Genomic DNA, 18,240 nt, shown 5'->3' with positions numbered 1-18,240 from the left:
TCAATCTGCGTGTTTACACTGAGCACTCTGTATTTTTACCCGGTATTACCTGGTAACCCACAATCCGATTCAGGCAACAACCAGCAAGTTTCTACTGATGCTTAAGATAAGGGTTGTGGTGTGTACCGGAAGTAGTGAAAATATTTTCCTGACCCTCAAGCTGCTTTTAAGGTCACGATATGATACATAAAATGTACATAAAAGAAGTTCAACGCCCAGCAACCGTTAACCGTTGTGTTTCCACTGACAGAAATACCGGGTGTCACACCCCACGGTCTACCTCATGAGGTGGATTACCAGGTGTCCACACCGCATAACTCTTAACCGATCTGTTTCCACTGAGCACATTAACCGGTAACACTCTAAACTAAACCACATTACCCGCCAACCGTTCCCCAGTAGAAACACGCAGAATGTTTCCCACTCTCCATCTTTCAATGTTGGAGTGTCGCACGGACCTGTCAACAACATGGCTTCGTTCATCATTGAATTAGGGGAGCGGGGGCAGAGATACACTGAAAGACAACCTTTTTTCCCAGGATTGTAGATTAATTCTAAAAAAACAAATGGAACAGTACATGTACATTGTGGCCAAGAGTGTGTTCCTACCTTGTTTTTGATATATCAACAGGCATTGATGCCACTGTAGTTACAAAACCACTAATCATAGAAGCCACAAAATGACACAAGATGTTATCATTGAAATAACCTAAATGACAGAAAAGAAGAGGGAAATATTATTACAATAAAACCCCACTACTGTCTTTCTTACATTACACCTGATTGGTTAATTACCGTACATGATATAAACATCTGAGTAACCAATTACTCTGATAACCCTCATGGGCACTATACTGTCTTTCTTACATCTGAGTAACCAATCAAAATAGAGCTTTTAGATCTCTTATCAATTTTAAGCTTAATCCCCTGCAGCCCAACTTGACTATTCTTACCATATCTCTGAGTGGCTTAATACATGATATAGCCCTCTTTGTAACCAATCCAAATAGTTCTTAGAGGCCAATAATTTGGCCAGTAGTACCACGGGGTTAACAGACTAGCTTGAGATACACAATTTCAGCATGACATTTCTGTGCACAATTCAATTTGTGTGTGTGGGGTGTGAGTGACACACAGGAGCAGCGTGTGTGTATAACAGTGTTTGCACAGGAACCGTGGACGTACTGAAGCCGAATTGGTCAAGCTGGGAGATTCAGCGCTTGTTGATCGAAAGACAGCTTAGGCTAAGAGAAATTGGCACTCCGTTCGTGGTGGTTGTTGTTGTGGACCAAATAATAATAAAGTATAAAACATGTAGGTTTATGTCCGGCACTTGGGCAGGGTGATTCTTTGTTGGATCATTTGATCCTATTTGTGACTTCTTCTCATAATTTATTACTTTCTTTTTCTCACAAGTCTGAAACATACATTGTATGTAGAGCGCTGTACATGTATGGGCTGATGAGTCGTACCGTCAATGCGAACTTGGATGTAAGCTTAAGCTTAATGTGTGTACATGTTGACCAGGGCTGTCAACTCTCACGCATTGGCCGTGAGTCTCACGCATTGTCACTTTCTCACGCCAATTGGTAGTATAATCTCATGCCTAAAAGTAAATCTCACGCAAAAAGCTGAAAATTGAGTAAAATCTCACGCATCGCCATGAATAAATAGTTGTTCCTAAGATTGTGGATATAGAAAATAACTTGGACTTACCTGTACCCAAAATAAATTGCTTAGCTTGTGAATATGATGCAAGTTGTGCTGCATTAACTACCATAGCCCTAGCTACTGTAGGACCACAACCCTGTGCAAAAAAAAAAAACACATTTATTGATTAGAGGTTTGGTTATTTTTTTTTTTTTTTATGTCGGGCATATCTAGGCATTAAACAGCTGAAATCTAGGAGATAACGCTGACGAAACTTCGGCCAGGCACAAGTGACCTGGTGAACGAAGGGGGTCGCCGTAGACAGCTGGACATGGTATTTTGACAGGACAGGCAAGTGTAGCCGACAATCGGGCGTTACCCTGATCGGAACCACCTGTAAACGAGGTCTTTAACATGGATCATCTGCCCCGCCATTACCAGATGAACCACAGGGAGAGCGGAGATTGTGTTTTTTTTGTCCTGCGGGGAATTGAACCCGGGACCTCTCGCACCAAAGGCAAAGACCTTTAAAACCAGTGTGCCACGCTGCTCCCATATTTGGAGGGCATTATGAAAAATTGAAACATTTTCTCTTTGGAACCGAGGAATATCCCGACTGGTGCATTCACAATACCCAACATATTACTGATGCAAAGGTACTACTTACCTCATTCATAATCATCACTTTCATCTCTTCACTTTACAAAATAATACAAAATATTCCTAAAAGTTTGTAAAAATAAACAATTTATACATTTTCCCTTTCCAAAATCAAACAAGCTAAAACAGGACCACCAATAACAAAAGTGTGATTCAGTCTGTGCAAATATGGGTCGATCCTTCATGTAATTATTTTGTGTAAGCTAATCCTACCCCTAACCCTAATCAATTGGGTAACTTCCATTTGAAATAGCCACTCCAGTTGTGGAAGATATACATGTAGGTCAAGCCATAATACAGGGGGAGTATGGATTTCAAAATGTAACTCTGACCAATTACGTTTGAAAAACATTCTCCTCCTGTGGAAGATATTTCCAAAATCTTCCACAAGGGGCGTGTGGATTTCAATTGGTACACCCCAATTCCAGAACGGATGAAACAATTTCCAAAATTTATCATGCAATAACATTCCATTCTGTTTCATTGCATCATTGAGATACTCACACATTTTCTCTAATGGTACAGTTCTTTTAGAGCCACCCTGTATAAATCTGACTTACCCTCCACAGTGTGACGACCCCTTCTTCTTTACTGATTCTTACAAGTGCATTAAATACACTAGAATAGCCTCTTTGTTGATCTACAGGTAACCTGTAAGACAAATACACCTCACATCAGCAATGCAATCAAATTAAAGGTCATATATATTGCTCGGACAACATCATATCATTGGCAAGCTAATATTATGAGGACAATGTAAATGACTCCTTTTTTGAGAAAATAAGACGTTTAAAATTGATATTCCGCAAAAACCAACTTAAGCGGTGAATTCCTTCGAACAAGACAGATTTGACCTAGAAAAAAGTTGACGTCATGAAATGAGATGTGTCTGCTTTTTTTGAGAGAAGGGACTGTAAACGCTCTCAATGCACAGAACGTATACTGTTGTTGTTCTCAGAAAAAACTCTGAATCAAGTATTACAAATTTAATGGTTTTTAAACATATGGATAAAATCAGCTGCTTTCTTTTTATGTATTAGTAAATTATGATATTACAATTCATATATACAGGGTGTCCCAGAAAAAATTACAGAGTGAATAAAATTGAACGCAAGTCGAGAACTAGACATCAGAATCAAAACATTGAAAATGTAGCGCTTAGCCTATCTTATTTTGCATCACATACGAAAATTTTATTTGATTCGGTTGAATGGTTGCGAAGAAATTGACAATTACATAATGCGCGCACCAATGCAGTTCATTCCAAGTTTGATCAACAGGTGCTTTTTTTCATACTCGCTCACCGCTTCCTAGAGTTTGTGTATCTCATTAAATTTAGTCCACATTATCCATTTTATAATCCGACGGTGTTATGTTATTCATGCATTGCCCGAGAAAACTAAGATTTCTGCAATTGGAAGCTTTGCAACTTAATTCTTTCAGGTTGTGCAAAAATGTTTATTTTAAGAACATTTGAGCCAAGAATGACAATGAACAAGTGCTTACAGCTTTACGTGTTTTTTGATACCATGCAACATTAATGTTTAAGTTTTAAAGGATTTAAACTTTGCATTACAATTTCGTGGAAATAATCCAAAAACATTAATGTGTTTGAGAATTTTTTTTCAGCCAGATGGAATTCTTTATGGAATAATTCTTTATGCAACATTTATATCAACATTAACGAATAAAGATAATTACAAGTACCGAGCATCATCTTACATGCAAGCTTTCATTTTCAATATTGTGCAGGTTTTCAAATTTGAACAAAACCTAATTACATATCTTCGAACAAAACCTAATTAAATATTTTGTAAGAAACAGATTATTTAAAAAAGACGAAAAGGATATCACGGTACAAGATTTAAAGCTCATTGACAGTTAACCACTGGTGCGCATTGTGTTAAATTATCTTTCTTTCAAACTTGGAATGAAGTGAATTGACGCAGGCGTTATACAATCGCTCATTTCTTCGCAGTAAGTTAACCGATTCCAGTAAAATTAGCGTATAAGATGCAGAATAAGATGGGCTATACGCTGATTTTTAGATATTTGAATTCTGATGTCTATTTCTCGACTTACATCCAAATTCATTAGCCCGGTAATTTTTTCTGGGACACCCTGTATTGCATATTGACAACATAAGAAATATTTGGACTAAAAAATAAAAAAAATATTTGAGCTTAGAATTTGAGCGTGATCGATCTTAGACTAGTATATTCAGGTATACTAGTCTCAGTGATAGGCTAGTGATCAATATTGCATGCAAATAAACAATATCAATGAGACGGTAGTTATTTGAAGGTCGCGCATTTATACATGAATCATAGATCATCTAGATGATCTATGCATGAATGAACATAAAAAGAGCTCTATAGCTCATGTGTTATCGTGATCATTTCATCGCTTCATTTACTTGCGTCATCAGCCCGCTGCCGTGAAAATTAATTTCGCTTCGAACGGGAACTTTACCAACACAATTTCTCTTGTCAACTTGCAACGAGTGTCAACTTGTAATGTAATAATTATTCTCTTTGAATGGAGTTAAACTTGTTTTTGCAATAGATATGCCCTTTAATATAAGTATGGTGGGTAGTTTCTGAATTACTTTATGAAGCTCAAGAAAAAATTCAAGATATAAGCAAATGTTTAGGCTTATGCCACAAACTGCAAAATAGTCCATATGGCAACATTGTATGCATACTTTTTAAGTTCCCCAAAATGCAAATTTATATAGGGGTTCACCTAGGCCTGTTATCGACTGTCGCATATGTCGTATTATCGTCGATATATAACCCTAAAACCGACATGTCAAAATTAATTGTCCTTTTTCGACACTTTACGACACATATCAAAAAGAAAAAAAAAAAAGAAATTTCCATGCTATTTTGTCCGAATAAGCTTACCGTACCCAGAAGTAGAACGAACCAGGAATTCCGGTTTACACCAGAAGTCGGCAATCGTAACTCATATCGGCATGATTTTAAGCTTATCTATCAACTTTTTTCAGCATTTTAAAATCTCATTACGAGTTTCGTCGACACATGTCGATTGTCGTATTTTTTTCCCCGGCGAAGTGTTGAATTAGAAATCATGTGTCGATAACAGGCCTAGGTTCACCAAGGACCAATGTACATAATATCATATTATTGTAACCGACTCACTATCATAGCTGTTATATGCCATCAAAGTCAGGCAAAAATTACCCTTTTTGAAATCCGCAAACATAGCCTTCAATTTAGTGGTTTATCATTTAAAACAAAACTGGCAACCCAATGATTGGCAGCATAATGTGTAGTGTACCCTTTGATTAGTCTTTCTCAAAGACGACTCACTAACCCTCCCGACGATCCTTGTCAAGTGGGAAGGGCGGCAAAGCCGCGACAGCGAAGTCATGGGTTTACGAGAACGAGCCGATCGCCCTTGAACCGGAGAGAGTAGGTCCCTTATATCTGGAACGTCCGTTGGATTTGACCATTTTTGGGGGTTTTCATAGGGAAATGGATGAAAATTGGTGAAATCTGTTTTTGAATGTTACCATGGTTACAAATGTTTTTAGGTAAAATTTCTTTTATTTTTAAAGTGTCCTCCCCAAGACCTAACAAATATGTGAATATGAAGAAATTTGAATTTTTTGCCCTGGTCACGACCAGGTAATATTACCAGAAACTCATATCTTAAGGGGGTACTGCACCCCTGGCCAATTTTGTGCCTATTTTTCCATTTTTCTCAAAAATCATAGCGCATTGGTGACAAGTAAGATGTGTATATAATAGGGGCAAGGACTACAACTACTGCACTGGAAATTTTATTTCAGCACAGACAACAGTTGTGGAGTTACAGTCAAAAATGAGGAAAACCAGTATTTAATCAATAAATCAATAACTACTTGCCTTGAGTTGCTGAATTTTCAGTGCAGTAGTTGTAGTCCTTGCCCCAACAATATACATATCTTACTTGTCACCAATGTGCTATAATTTTTGAGAAAAATGCAAAAATAGGCACAAAATTGGGCAGGGGTGTAGTACCCCCTTAAAATACAACTGCTACACTAACCTTCCATCTGCACACATTCTTATAAGTGATATCTCTGCCGGTGTTCCAACAAGTGCTGCTATCCCCCCTGCAGTCATACCAATGGTAGCTTTCATTAAGAAGTTGGGTGGTTTACCATCAGGCCTATGATAAGAAGAGCAAAGTGGGATTATCATCAATATATGTTGCTCCACGTCAATAATCATCTTTTATACTCATTGTAATACTCCATCAAGTATGTAGCATTGTTCTTGTTTAATTCATGCAGAGTGATAAGTCAAGATTATCTTGAATGTGGTCCAATTCAACCGGGCCTTCAACTATATGCAGTTTACACTACACCACAAGAAGTTTTCAGTTGAAGAGCCACACATTGGGCTGTTTAAAAGTTGAAATCCACACTACCCCTGTAGTAGATTTTAGAAATATCTTCTATAGAGGGAGTATGTAATTGATCAGGATTAATCATTTTGAAACCAATGCTCCCCCTGTGTTATGGCTTTACCTATCATACACAACTGGAGTGAGTATTTCAAATGGAAGTTACCCAATTGTCTATTGTATTCAAAACTCATACTCCCTCTGTGGAAGACTTTAGCTAAATCTTCCAACAGGGGTAGTGAGGATTTTAAATGGATTAGCCCATAAGGGTGTTATTGCACTTGTCAAAATAATCCTGAAAATGGAACTTTCCTATAGACCGAATCCAACAGGCCAAGTCATGGTCAGGATTTAGTCGGCCATATTTGGTTCCCCGCATGCACCAAACAGGTGTTGTGACTGCCCAATTAGGTGGATTAAAGCCGCTTAAAAATCGATGTTAGATTCGTTTGTGTTGTAAACTGTCATCATTCTTTTGTCTACGTGTAACACGGGTGATAGAATGCAGTTTAAAATACCCTTCAAGGCCGCGTATGTCGCTCATTAACAGGGCGCTCGCGTCAATCTGAGCAAGGGACTGTCATTCTTCTCTGAAACTGAGTGTAGACTGACCTTTGATTTAGAAAGAGGTCAGTCACAGTCCCTTGAAACAAATTTATCAGGATCGTTCACATTTCATTAGAGTAGATAAGGTACTTTTTCAGATTGATCAAAAAAACTGGTACTCGCTCAGAAATATTTCAATTTCTTGTTGTGATGCACTTACCCTGACACCATGTCAAATAGAGTGGTGTAGATACCCAGCCTTGTTGTTGTGTAGGTTGCTTGCCTCAAAAGACCAGCTGATAATCTGTAACAAAATTATGAGATTTTATTATAAAATAACATTAAAACAGTACACCCTTTTTTACAAATTAATTCATGCCGTCTTCAACACATTCAGATTAATTAGAGCCCTTCAGGGCAAAATTTTCTTCACCCCGATCCTGGACTTCCCGTCCCATCTATCCCGAACATATTTTGATTGCCCCTCCTCCCCCTCTCGGCCTGCCAAAATTCCCCCCCCCCCTTTGTACATTCCAAATTTTTGGGATCCCAATTTGCAAACCTTAAATGGTCTGGAACTCTAGACATATATTGTGAGCGCAGAGAGCAGGAAAATTGGCATATTTAAGAATGTCTGTACCGTTTTCCTCAGCCTTAAATTAAGAGTGTTTTATTTAGAAGGCTCCCTCTTGGCTTGCCGAAAAAATTGCTTACCCTCTGTCGGCTGGCCAAAAATGTCTTGCCCCCTCAATTTACCCCCTTCCCCCGGACTCATAATTATGGCACAGCCCCTTACTTTTTTCTCTTTCATATGGTACCACTTGGGGGGTCATATCTTTTTGGCATTTCAAGATACATGTATATGAAATGTTGACCTTTTGAGGTGGAAATTATTTTTATAATATTTTTATTTTTTCTCTTTCATTTGACACCACTAAGGGGGCATATCTCCTTAGCATTTCGAGATATGAAAAGGGCCTATATCATATTGGCCTGGATCTGGTGGGGAAATATTTATCATATTCTTTACTTTTTTCTCTCTGCTCACTACTGAGTCGGGGGTCATACCTTCATGGCATTTCGAGATATGTCCATTTAAGACCAAAAGGTTACTGAGAGTAAATAAGCAAGGAAGTATGAAAGACTATATAGGCGGAGATAATTTCATGGTTCAGCAAAAACAACTTTACTAACATATTTCACTATTCTCATTTTGCTTGATCAAATTGATATTGTTTCTTACCCATTATACAAAGCTAGAGGTCCTTCATTCTTGATAATGAGTCTGATGGCATGCCCGCTATTCTTATACATCTTCTGACCACCACCTTCACCTGAATTGAAATGTAGTAAAAAAACCAACAATGTCAGAAAAAAACCAGAGATCTTTTCCACAAAGAAGAATCAATGTTTTCTTACAGAATATTTATTTGTTCGTCAACTGGTAGAATGTGGCCTGATGACTAATCTGTGATTGTACAATGTATAGAAAATGTTATATCCCTCATATATTCTAGACAATTCATTGGGCGATTGCCATTACCTTTCGACGAGAATCGCAGAATAGATTCTCGTAAGATTTGGTTGCGAGAATTAAGTTCTCTCATTGTATCATACTGTATCATACATACAGATTCTTGCAAACCAAGACAAAATCTAGGCTCTGGACTCTCTGTGTAATAACTTTTACCACCACAGACAGTGCTGCACTACAGTACACAGTACATGCGTCAGGCTGTGTGCCGACTCAAGACTCGTGGAATTAGTTATGGGGCGGGGACCCTAAAATATTATTAGTGTCAGCCATGCTAAAACATGGTGCTATAAATCACACTGGGTCCAAGGCCAAGGGTGTGCTACATGTACACGTATAAGTTTCTCAAATATCTTAAAACATGATATTAATTGAATACACAGTAGTGGGTATCAGGACGACTCGACCTCCGGACTACTCGACCACGGACTACTCGACCACGGACAACTCGACCTCACTGACAAGTCGACCTCCCTGACAAGTCGACCTCCAGAATCGCCGTGCACTTCGTGCATTCATCACCAATAGTGTTATAAAATGCATGCAGGAAGTTGTTGTTGTTGTTATTTATCATTATTACTTTGTTGAGTAGCTAACATAATTAGTAGGCCTACATTTATATGTTCAGTGTGTGAAATAATATCGTAATATGAATTAATATTCCATATAACAAGACATGATTATCAAGATCATAAGAACTCTGCATAGAGAGATATGACAATATTTTTGTATTGACCACTTGATAATAGGTGATTAGCGCATTGACACTTATCTACAATTTAGCAGAATGGTTTTATATAAAATCAATGACTGTCAGGTATTTGTTATCAATGAACATGATCAATGAAATCTATCATTTAATAAAGAGTCGGAGGAAACTAGTAGTTTTCGTGGAGAGTAAATATCACTAGAAAAATCAGATACAGAATCATGATCAGACACCAGACCGCGTATTTCTGCAGAAAAGTCACGAAATTATGCGAATGGTCTTGGCTTGCTAGTAAGCTCTAGCTACTTCAGGGTTCCGCGTACGAATTAAATAATAAAACAGCTCTTTTCACCATGCGGAGTATTGATTAAAACACGATTAATTAATACTTCTTTATATTGGAATGGATGGATAAATTGTCTTAGGACTATAAAATTGTTTGATATGAAATAAAAATGATTTCAGTACCAAGAAATAATATTCTTAGCAATGTACCGGTATTTTTCATTGGGTTTGATTTAAGCTTTGCTATTAAAGGGGGGTAACCCTATTGGTTTTGGATATGGATTGTCTTTAAAATTACATAATAATATCAAATATCGCCTCCTTTATGCTGCTTTGTGAAAAAAGCGAGAGCATTTTCAGCGTAAATGTGAATAAATAGCCAAATTTGCAATCCAATACCTTGGTATCGTGAATTGCATTCTGGGCAGGCAATGACGAATGCTGACATGCTGTACAATGCCCGGCCCGTATTGAACGGAAAATGTTTTTATTTTCGTACCGTTTCAGAAAAAAAGGAAACAAAATATATTTCCCCTTGCAATATGTACATTTCAAATGAATATAAAAAAGTTTGGGTAAAATGGAGAGGAAAAAAACCTTCCGAGACCGGGTTTTGAACCGGGTAACTCTCGGGTAAAAAACAAACGCGCTAGTAAATTGCGCTATTCAGCACAGCACGGTTACTCTTGTCGTTTTAATAACTATATACGACAAACCGTCTCCTCAGCAGTTAGTGTGGTTCGCTTTTTCACAGAATGTGTATGACGCGAAACCAAAGTAGCTGTTGCGGTGACTGATATTTCGTTCATAATTCCCTCCCAGAATTCCAAAGTATTTACCATTGTTTACAAACTGGTATACCTGTAAAAACCGCTGTGATTCATGATTTCTCCGAAATACATCGACTTGGGCGTCAAATTTCAGGATAGTAATGAGAAAAATAGTATCTATTATGTGATACCAAAACCTCATCAACAATGAAAAAAAATCGGGGATGATGCTGTCGATCGGGTTACTGGACCTTTAATATTGACTTGCTTATATTATTTATTTATTTATTTATTTATTTATTTATTTATTTATTTATTTATTTATTTATTTATTTATTTATTTATTTATTTATTTATTTATTTATTTATTTATTTATTTATTTATTTATTTATTTATTTATTTATTTATTTATTATGCTCTGAGCATAGCATTTCTGTTGTGGCGCAAGTAGCTCTATAAAATACAGAAGTTCATTCATACATTTAGTATTATATACGTGTTTATAGTCGTCATGTATAAGACTTGTGTTAATTTCAATTAAGCCTCAACATATTTAACATATGTAAGCATGTTGGTGGGCAACGGAACCCATGCTTAACATATGCACCTTGGTGGGCAACAGAGTATGCGGGGACTTCAACAAGCGGATACTAGGGGACACAGGGGTAACCTTGTCAATCAATGGTCATTCTATTGTCCACCAAAGTTTAAAGTCAGTGACATCACCAACACCAATACGTTTATTCATGATCAATGCAATCGATCTGCATGGCAGAGCACCACTGTGCAAAATGACAAGTTTAACTCGTGCACATAAACTTATATGGAATAAAATAAATTAGGGGTTCATTCATATATTTTCATGACTAAGCGGTTGTTTATGCCCGAGGGGCAGCTTATGCCCGAGGTCATCATACCAGAACATTTTGTGATTCTTATTTCATCAAAACAATAACAAAAATTTACGAGTAACATTATTAAAAAATATGATTTTCCTTGCATTTTCCCTACCCGGCGATATCACATCCGGGACACCGGGCATAAACGCTGTTTATGCCCGGCTCTCGACCAATCACGCGCGATGTTATATAGCGTGTATGTATGAATATAAAATATTACAATTTGAAATGAAATAAAAAATAATAATGATAACAATGGAAAAATAATTCATTCATGTTTTATTTCATATATCACAAAACATACAGAAATAAAAAATAATAATATTGGCTACAAGCATCATCGTCATCATCATCATCATCATCATAGTAATAATAATAATAATAACACTAATAATAACACTAATAATAACACTAATAATAATAATAATAAATAATAATATAAAATAAATATTGAATTTTTAAACTTTCAAACTTAATGTTATAAAGTTATGTTACAATGTAAATCGTTGGCATTTATTTAAAGCCTATAGTATAAGATACCACGTACATAATCGACATTCTAATGTGAAAGTGTAAACATAATTCAAAATTGAATAAAACAATGATTATATAAAATAATAACAATAATAATATATATGAAAATAAATAAACACGTATTACTATTTGACTAACAAGAAGAAATCTTACTATTTAAAATTTAAATTTGAAAACACTTAAGATTTAATATCCTGCATTTTTGGTTGGAAACGGAGCACTACGTGCACTTGTGTTAATTTTGACACGTTTAACATAATGCACGTTGGTGGGCAACGGAACCCATGCACGCATAGTCTGGGGCACGTTGGTGGGCAACGGAGTATAAGACTTAATTTCTATAATAATAATAATAATAATAATAATAATAATAATAGCTTTATTTATACACGGTAAAAACATGTTCAATACAGTATTGTTCTTCCACATGTCCGTGTGGATATTAAAAATATTACTAACAAACACAAGTTAATTTAAAATATAATATATTAGTGTACATAGACTAAAAACTAAAATTAATACGATCTTTTACTAAAAGACAAATATTATAATAAATAAAATAGTAACCCTGCATTCTTCCTCATACAGTCACACTCTCACATGCACTCCTCTCTCACCCTCTCAACACACATCCTCCATACATCTTTCACAATAAAGCGTTATAATATGATTTATGTACAAGTTATATTTAAATTATTAAAACACATCATCAAGACCACTATTGCACAAAAACATACAAAATGATAAATTATTCAAAAATATTTTTATCGCTTCAACATCAGGCACGTTGGTGGGCAGCGGAGCCCACGCATAACATGTATGGCGTTGGTATGGAAGGGGGCGAGTCACTGAGATTTGTGTTTTAGGAAAATTAATGCACACATTTGGCAGAATGTATTAGGAAAAACTTTTAGTATTTTGATAGTTCGTGTTTGTTGTTTTGTTTTTTGTTTTTTCACTATCTACTGAAATAGCATTTTGCGGCACGGTGGCCCTATCAACTTGATATAGAACATTTGAAAAAGGTTGAAAAGGCCTACTTTTGATATTAATGATCAATTTGAAAATTTCACAAAAGTTGAAAAAGCCGAATTTCGGATTTGAAAAAGACTTTCCATGATTGAAAAAGTGTATAAAGTTGAAAAACTCCCGAATTTTGGAATTTTGTGAATATTAGATAGTGCCTGCAGGGGTGCATGATCTAATCTAAAATCCTTTTTTAAAATTAATATTAATTTGCTTATTGTACTCTGAAGCTGGAAATAATCTGAAATCCAAACTATTATTCTTACTGTTATAACTTTTCTTCAACTTGGTATCGATGATTAGAATCTGATTATACTTATAGATTCCATTGATAAATAATAGCACACTAGTCAATGATTAATACCGAAGAGAATTCAATATCCTAGCCATTCAGCTATTGTTCCTATTGTATAATGTGACATTAAGCTAATCACTTTATCAAGTTGACAATACTAAAATATTGCCAAGATATCCCATCCCTTTACATGAGCTATTTCAAGCTATTATCTTTTATAATAATTTTTTATTATTATAACCTATCGTCAATATACCATAAATAATTCCTCACGCAATGTTGAAATATACTAAATGTTAGATAAACAACTAAGTAAATAATAATATTAATTAATTAATTGCTAATTAAATAAATGTTAGATAAACAACTAAGTAAATAATAATAAAAATTAATTAATTGCTAATTAAATAAATGAAATAAATAAATAAAATTGCAATAATAGGCTCTAAATTAAACAAACATAATCTGAATACGTCGGAAGCACAAAGACACGGCACAAGACATGGGCAAACGGCCCGTAATTCCCCAGGCGGTTATAGTGATGAGAACATGCCAGTTTATGCTGACACGCAGCCGAGGGCCGGGACTCAATCAATAGATCGTGCGTCCGGGTCCGTTCTGTCAACTTCAGCGTGCTCGGTAGCTGTGCCGTTAATTCAACCCCTGTCTCACCCGGCGCTTTCGGCAGCACTGAAATACCAGCGGTGCAAAAGCGTGGGTGCGAATGTACCCCAAAAAGCCCGAGCAAAAATAGTATAATATCTCCAAGCTGCTGCTCGCGTTTGTTTCGCTGTGCCCATTTGTATTGGAGAAATTAGTTAATTATTTTTAACATAACTTCAAGTACAGAAGGAATTTAACATAATAATAAATACATACTGTAATCAATGTAACTGAAACGCAGATGTCTACATTTACAACTATTATAATCATAAATATCAAGGCCTAAATTTCAGAAATATAAATTAATTATTGTCCTGTTTCCCTCTGTGTTTGAATTTTTTTATGATTTGCCTATCATGCGATATTATGCTTGTGAGTTTTTAAAATTAATATTAATTTGCTTATTGTACTCTGAAGCTGGAAATAATCTGAAATCCAAACTATTCTTCTTCTGTTATAACTTTTCTTCAACTTGGTATCGATGATTAGAATCTGATTATACTTATAGATTCCATTGATAAATAATAGCACACTAGTCAATGATTAATACCGAAGAATTCAATATCCTAGCCATTCAGCTATTGTTCCTATTGTATAATATGACATTGCGCTAATCACCTTATCAAGTTGACAATACCAAAATATTGCCAAGATATCCCATCCCTTTACGCAGAGCTATTTCAAGCCGTTTATCTTTTATAATAATTTTTATTATTATAACCTATAAATCAATATACCATAAATAATTCCTCACGCAATGTTGAAATATAGGCCTACTAAATATTAGATAAACAACTAAGTAAATAATAATAAAAATTAATTAATTGCTAATTAAATAAATGAAATAAATAAATAACATTGCAATGATAAACAAACAAACATAATAATAGTAAAACATGACATAAATACATAATAAATAAAAAATACATAAATAACAGCAAGAAAGAGAAAAATAAGCAAATAAACTAATAAAGTTCTACATTGTGACTTCTTAAACCATTCTAATTATAGTCCCGGGGGTAATATCACTGATGTAGTGATGTAAAATGAAATGCACGATCAGCAAGTCATCCATCAGCGGTGAATGCATCAAGTGCACGGTGAATATAAAGCTCGAGTTCTGAGGAAGGTCGACTTGTAGACTCGATCCTCCAGTCCTCTAATACTCACGCACGGCCGCTCCACTGTGCTGTATTGAGGACTGGAGCAAACAACGTTCTAAAACAGGAGCAGTGAAATTTGAATATTTAGTAGATTTTGATTACGTCATTGCGGCATGAGACGCGAATCATAAATCTGATAAACACTTCAGAGCAAGAGTCAGAGCCCTGATCTGGCGCTTAACCAGTACTCGGCAGTTTATTTTTAAGTTCCTGTATGTAGCGTAACAACCAGCTACAAAATCAGCTAAAATCCACTAAATCGCGTGCAGCGTCTTCATTTTTCATAAGCGGATCAAATCCCCCGTTTTAAACCTTCTTTGCCATCAATTTGGAGTTACCGTTGTTATCGCCATTACATATTTCTCAAATTTTCACTTTTTAATGAACTTTGCGATGATGTATATGTCTTTGAAAGTATTCATGGGAAACACTTTTATATTTGCAACACATTGAGACCATTTGCACCCGTGAAGTCATAATAGTTGCCTTGATTTTGAGGAGGAAAGATCGTAGCCACTCACCACAGTGATGACATGCATTCACACCGTACAAACTACAGTACCGACATGACCGACTGCCTCGGATTTTAATACGGTAAGCATGGTATTCAAGTGTCATTGAAACATACATAGGATGTGCATGATTACTTCATTTTGTACAGGCCATATCTTTTACGGGTAAGAACAGTGTCAAGACTCATGATTGACTGAATTTCAAAGCAAAACGATAGCATGATTGATAGTATTCGGAGGCTAGGCATGCTAGGCTAGACTCCTAACTACGCCTACCACGGTGCAATAAAATAAATATATTAATTAAAGTTTGTTCTGTTTATATAAGGCGAAAAAAATAACGCTGTGTAATGATATAGAATGGCTTGTACGCGGCTGGGCGCAAATGATGTTTACGCTAGTTGTGCATTACGTAATGATCGGTGCACGCCAGGGCTGTCAACTTTGGAATTGCTACAGTCTGTCCACTAGAAGTACAAAGTATTAAGTAAATAGACCTCGGAAACTGGAGGTAGGCCTATGAGAATAATTATTTCAGTGCAATGCTTCTTTGGCGCGCCAACTGCTGCACCATGCTCTTTACGCGTCGCGTTCGCGTGTGACGCAAAGCATCGGCCCCGATCCCACAAATTTGGTTTGTACTTTTATGTGGACAGACTGTCTGTAGCGTGAGACACTTCCATACTGGGGCGGAATTATTTTTTGCAAATACACTGCCGCTTGAAAAATGTGTGTGTGATTTGGGGGGGGGGGGGTAAGGACATCAAATTATTTTTACGATGCATGAGATTTTACTCATTTTACAGCTCTTTGCGTGAGATTTACTAGGTGTGAGATTATACAACCTTGGCGTGAGACCGTGAGAAAATGACCAAATCGTGAGACTCCCAGCCAGTCGTGAGAGTTGACAGCCCTGGTGCACGCTTGAATTTACGCTAATCGTGAGAAGGACTTTGATGCGCGCAGTAACAAAAGCCGAATAATTTCCGCCAAATAAGAACCGAACAGTCTGCGAATCAATATTGATTCTTGCAGAATAAATTTGCGGGAATCATTTGATTCCAGCAAATCATCTTCTGTGTAAACTACAAACGTTTCAAATTAGTAATTTTGCTTGTCAAAACCAGTAAGTTTTTACTTACTAATATTTCGTCCATCTCGTCGGAGGACTTCATCAGATGTGAGCATCTGATCCACTTTCGGAAACTGGCTTCCGGTTTTGAGTAGTCTTACTTCCAGTCTTCAAAAGTGGGTCAAATCGTGACTTAGGAAATAAGTGCCCTCCTCTCTGTTCATGGTCTTTGTCCCCCTCTTTCTGATCTCCATCGCTTCTCGTACTTCTCTAGACTTTCTGACATGTTCCTTGCCAAGTATCTTGGAATCCTCCCAATTGACGACATGATTTGCCCTTGCGACATGGTCGGATATGGCCGACTTTGTTTGCTCTTGCTCGGATGCCCTACGTTCTGACCGTGTGAACTTTTTATCGTTGGCTTTCTTGACTTCCGCTTGGTGTTCCATGAGCCTAATCCCAAACAGGCGAGGCGTCTAGCCAACATAACTGAGATCGCAATTTTGGCAGCCGATCTCGTAAATGCAATTGCCTGTTTTCAGCTTGTCTCTTTTGTCTTTGGGGTGGACCAGGATTTTTTTGAGGGTTTGATGTGGTTTCATAGCGGTGTCGACTTTGTGCTTTTTGAAAATTCTTTGAACTCGTTCAAAAATTCCATTCACATAAGGGAGCACTACCATACCCTTGCTTTTGTCCTCATACTTTTGATCTTTCTTTGCGCTAGGTTTTGCAACTGTTTTTGTTTTTTGTTGCATTTTAGCTTTCACTTGGTCCACTGCCCATTTAGGATAGCCACAGTTTTTCATGGCTCCACGCACATGTTTCTCTTCATTTGCTCTATCCGCTTCATCCGTGACCACGCTGTACATACGATCAAACAAAGTTCGGACTACACCCATTTTCTGATGGAGGGGGTGTTCTGACTTAAAACTGAGATATTGGTCAGTGTGGGTTGGTTTCCTGTATACCAGGAGCTTTACCGAACCGTCAGGTTTCCGGACTATTAGCGTGTCGAGGAATGGTATTTTGCCTTCTTTCTCTTCTTCATAGGTAAATTTTATACTGTCTGTTTTGACCCACTTTTGAAGACTGGAAGTAAGACTACTCAAAACCGGAAGCCAGTTTCCCGGGAAAGTGGATCAGATGCTCACATCTGATGAAGTCCTCCGACGAGATGGACGAAATATTAGTAAGTAAAAACTTACTGGTTTTGACAAGCAAAATTACTAATTTGATTTGATGTACAAACCTGATGAATCTATTCACTACAAACGTTTGCAAGAATCAACTTTGATTCACGCAAATCTTTGCGAAAAATTCTCTTATTAAAAGTTGCTCAATTTTAAAATCTAATTTTTTGAATTTTCACAACTAGGTTGTAATCAGTGATGTCAACTTGAAGTGAACTGGACAGTTACAGCAACTGCATTCTGGAGATGTTCATTGTGACTTCAAATCATGGTGTATGGAGAACTCAACTGTGAATCATCAAAAATCTGAAATAC

At 36.6% G+C, this 18,240-nt stretch overlaps 1 protein-coding gene across 2 annotated transcripts in view; it reads right to left on the bottom strand.

Annotated features, from left to right (window-relative positions):
* Positions 1-18,240, bottom strand: part of LOC140160758 (mitochondrial 2-oxoglutarate/malate carrier protein-like) — a 34,451-nt gene that overhangs the window by 8,759 nt on the left and 7,452 nt on the right. For both annotated transcript variants that reach the window (XM_072184058.1, XM_072184057.1), the window contains exons 3-8: positions 8,516-8,606; positions 7,493-7,576; positions 6,367-6,489; positions 2,871-2,961; positions 1,717-1,807; positions 610-709 (exon numbers count right to left, since the gene is read on the bottom strand). In XM_072184058.1, coding sequence (XP_072040159.1) covers positions 610-709; positions 1,717-1,807; positions 2,871-2,961; positions 6,367-6,489; positions 7,493-7,576; positions 8,516-8,606 — 580 coding nt within the window. The remainder of the gene's footprint in view (positions 1-609; positions 710-1,716; positions 1,808-2,870; positions 2,962-6,366; positions 6,490-7,492; positions 7,577-8,515; positions 8,607-18,240) is intronic.

Source organism: Amphiura filiformis, chromosome 9 (genome assembly GCF_039555335.1).
Source record: "Amphiura filiformis chromosome 9, Afil_fr2py, whole genome shotgun sequence".
NCBI lineage: Eukaryota > Metazoa > Echinodermata > Ophiuroidea > Amphilepidida > Amphiuridae > Amphiura > Amphiura filiformis.
Note: the sequence above shows the minus strand (reverse complement) of the source record. Positions and strands in the feature narration are given on the sequence as shown.